Source organism: Poecilia latipinna, unplaced genomic scaffold (assembly GCF_001443285.1).
Source record: "Poecilia latipinna isolate Pla-1442-1.1 unplaced genomic scaffold, P_latipinna-1.0 Scaffold1451, whole genome shotgun sequence".
In the NCBI taxonomy this organism is placed as follows: Eukaryota; Metazoa; Chordata; class Actinopteri; order Cyprinodontiformes; family Poeciliidae; genus Poecilia; species Poecilia latipinna.
In genome coordinates this window covers 65624-68330 of record NW_015114067.1, presented here as the reverse complement: position 1 = coordinate 68330, position 2707 = coordinate 65624, and the positions used below count along the sequence as shown (strand labels likewise).

Here is a 2707-nt window from a genome sequence, read left to right as displayed (position 1 = left end):
CCTCCTGAGACCCAGAGAAAAAAAAGTTTTTGAATTTCAATTTTTTTTACACTACATGACTCTTTGGTGTGAAAAAACATCACTACAATTGAAAAAATTTCAAAACATGTTTTTATTTATTTTTTAGAGTATGTCCTTTGGAGAGGACATCGGGACTCTCTTGTGGCAAATATGAACACATTTCGAGGCATACATTTACCTCTGAACTCTGACAATCTTTAGTACTGTAAATTTCAAATGGCTACACCATTCAAGCCAGTGGTTCAGATTTCCAGGGACCTCATTCAGCTTATCAAAAGCAAGCTGATTAGTGTAGTTTAATCAGGTGTGTTAGTTCTGTTTTGGTTTGTGGTAGTCCATAAAGCAGTTCTTCTTCTTTGAGATGCAGAGGTACATGTTGCATTTGATGCACTTTATGTAGGTTTTTCCAGTGCACCCTTCTGCTCTGCACCTGGAACTATTAGGATTGTCCATCATCTGTGGCAAATGGACAGCTCCATACTTTCTCACTTCCTTATCTGGCTGGGGCCTCCTTCTCTTCTGTGATGGAACGTACTCCTCATCATTCGACGCATCAGATTCAATTGGATTAGGTTGGCCTGACTGCCCCTGGGCAATCAGTTCCTCACCTAAGAGCAGTTTGAAGTCATGGTATTGGAGAGTTTTCTTCATAGGTCGTGCCAAAGCTTGGCTGTCTTCCTTATACTGTAACCAGGAGTTGGTGATAGCCAGATCGAAGAAGTGTAGGATTGTGCGTACAGTCCACTTCCTTGTGCGGTTAGCCATTCTATAAAAACTAAGCATTCTATCACACATATCAACCCCACCCATGTTGGTGTTGTACTCTGCCACCACTGCAGGTCTGGACACTTGAACATGCCTTTTGTCTTTCAGTGACCATCTGGTCCGGGTATCCTGGGGCTCTATTCCATGCACTGTTGATGCCATGAGTACAGGTTTATTGTCAACCCATTTTGTCACAGCCAGCTCAGGATGTTTCCTTGTCACCATTACAGAGGAGCCTCTTCCTTGTTTCAACAACTCTTTATCAGATGTAATGTTACAATCCTTTGGGAGTCTATTTTTCATCAATGTTCCACTTGCAGGCAGACCCATTTCTAGCAATTTATCCAGTAGTTTTATTGAGGTGAAATACCTAGACAGACAGACACAAACACAAAAAATAAAAAATAAGTGTCATTTGTTTACAGAGAATCATCATCAACAGCAGCACAATTGACGTTTATACCTGTCAAAGTACAGGTGAGTTCCCCTGGGAATGGACTCAGTCAACCGAAGAACTGCATTTGCTCCTATTCCAAGTCCTGTGTCTCTGCCGACAAAGGTGTTTTTTCCTTGGTAGACTTCAAAATCCAATACAATTCCAGTTGGAGTAGCGAGAACAAACACCTTCAATCCGGTTGGATTTGGCTTGCCAGGAACGAATTGACGGACTGGACATCGACCAGTAAAGGGAATCATTTGTTCATCAATGGAAACATTTCCTGGCCTGGGTAGGTTTAGGCAACCTTGTTGCACCTTCTTCAAAAGTGGACTGACTCTCCAAAGCATATTGAGCTTCCTCTCTTCTTCAGTTACATCAAGATCATTAGTGATTTTCAAAGAACATCTGATCTTGAAAAAGCGATCCCTTGTCATCGACTCAGCAACTATTGGCACTCTTGTTTTTTTGGCCCAATACATTTTGATTTTTGGGTAACCAAGGCATGCCATGTACACTGAGACTCCAAACCAGGTCTTAATCTCCTCAGGTGTTGTATTCAGACTTGAGCCTGACACCTGAATCTGTCTCTGGTTTGTGCAAAAGGACATGTCCTCAAAAACTTTGTTGTCAATGTACTGCTCAAAGTATTTTGATGGTGGCCAGTCTACACGGTTTGGGGCAGTACAGACAACCTCTCCGGAGTCTTCCAGCACAGGCAGGAATCTTAAGAAACAGACAAATACATTAAATAATTATGTCCTCTAAAAGTGATAGTTCATCCAAAAAAATACTCTTATCTGTCTAAGCTTATCTACTCTTGTCTCAGAAGCCTACGTGTTAGTTTTGGTCCAAAGTGGGCGACGGGCCCGTGCATCCTCAACTTCACTCTCCTCTTCCTCACTTGATGCCTCATCCTCTGAACTCCCGACCTCAAAATCACCGTCAATCTGTCCCTCTTGGTCCTCCTCATCTGACAAATCTATGTCTGAGTCTCCATCAATAATCCTGTTTAGGATTTTCTCTGCCTCAGTCAGTGAGCTGATTTCTATTAAAACAGGTTAAAAAAATAAAAAGCAAATCCTGATGTCCTCTATGGAGGACACACATAAACAGGTTATGTTTTATCCCAACAAATAATTAAACTGCTCTGAAAATCCACCTAACTATTCCTTAGATGTTCATTTACTAGAAGCAATCTGAATATTAAACTCACAAAGCTCATAATTAGAAAATAATATACTTACCTTTCTTCTTTCGATAAAATGTGCTCACAGGGATGGCAGCCATTGTGAAGAATCAGAAAGAAAATTCCAGAAAAGCCCCACCCCCACACATGTCATATCATTGGAAAGCCCAGGATGTCCTCTCTAAGGACCAACAGGATTTAACACAGTGGCATGTATAGTTTCAGAGTTATGAACAAAAAACCTATGTACTCCACAGAGGACAAAAATGCATTGCTGGGTCTCAGGAGGTTATGGT

The 2707-nt window shown here is 41.3% G+C and overlaps 2 protein-coding genes across 2 annotated transcripts in view; one reads left to right on the top strand and one right to left on the bottom strand.

Moving 5' to 3' along the window:
* The window catches only part of LOC106962701 (heterogeneous nuclear ribonucleoprotein L-like), a 30275-nt gene that overhangs the window by 21322 nt on the left and 6246 nt on the right, over positions 1–2707 (top strand). The window lies entirely within an intron of this gene.
* LOC106962702 (piggyBac transposable element-derived protein 3-like) lies at positions 94–2699 on the bottom strand. The gene is made up of 3 exons (XM_015057270.1): positions 2470–2699; positions 1250–1948; positions 94–1156 (listed from the first exon to the last, which is right to left on the bottom strand). Exons 2-3 carry the CDS (start codon positions 1831–1833, stop codon positions 331–333), a joined length of 1410 nt encoding a protein of 469 aa, XP_014912756.1. The 5' UTR covers positions 1834–1948; positions 2470–2699; the 3' UTR covers positions 94–330.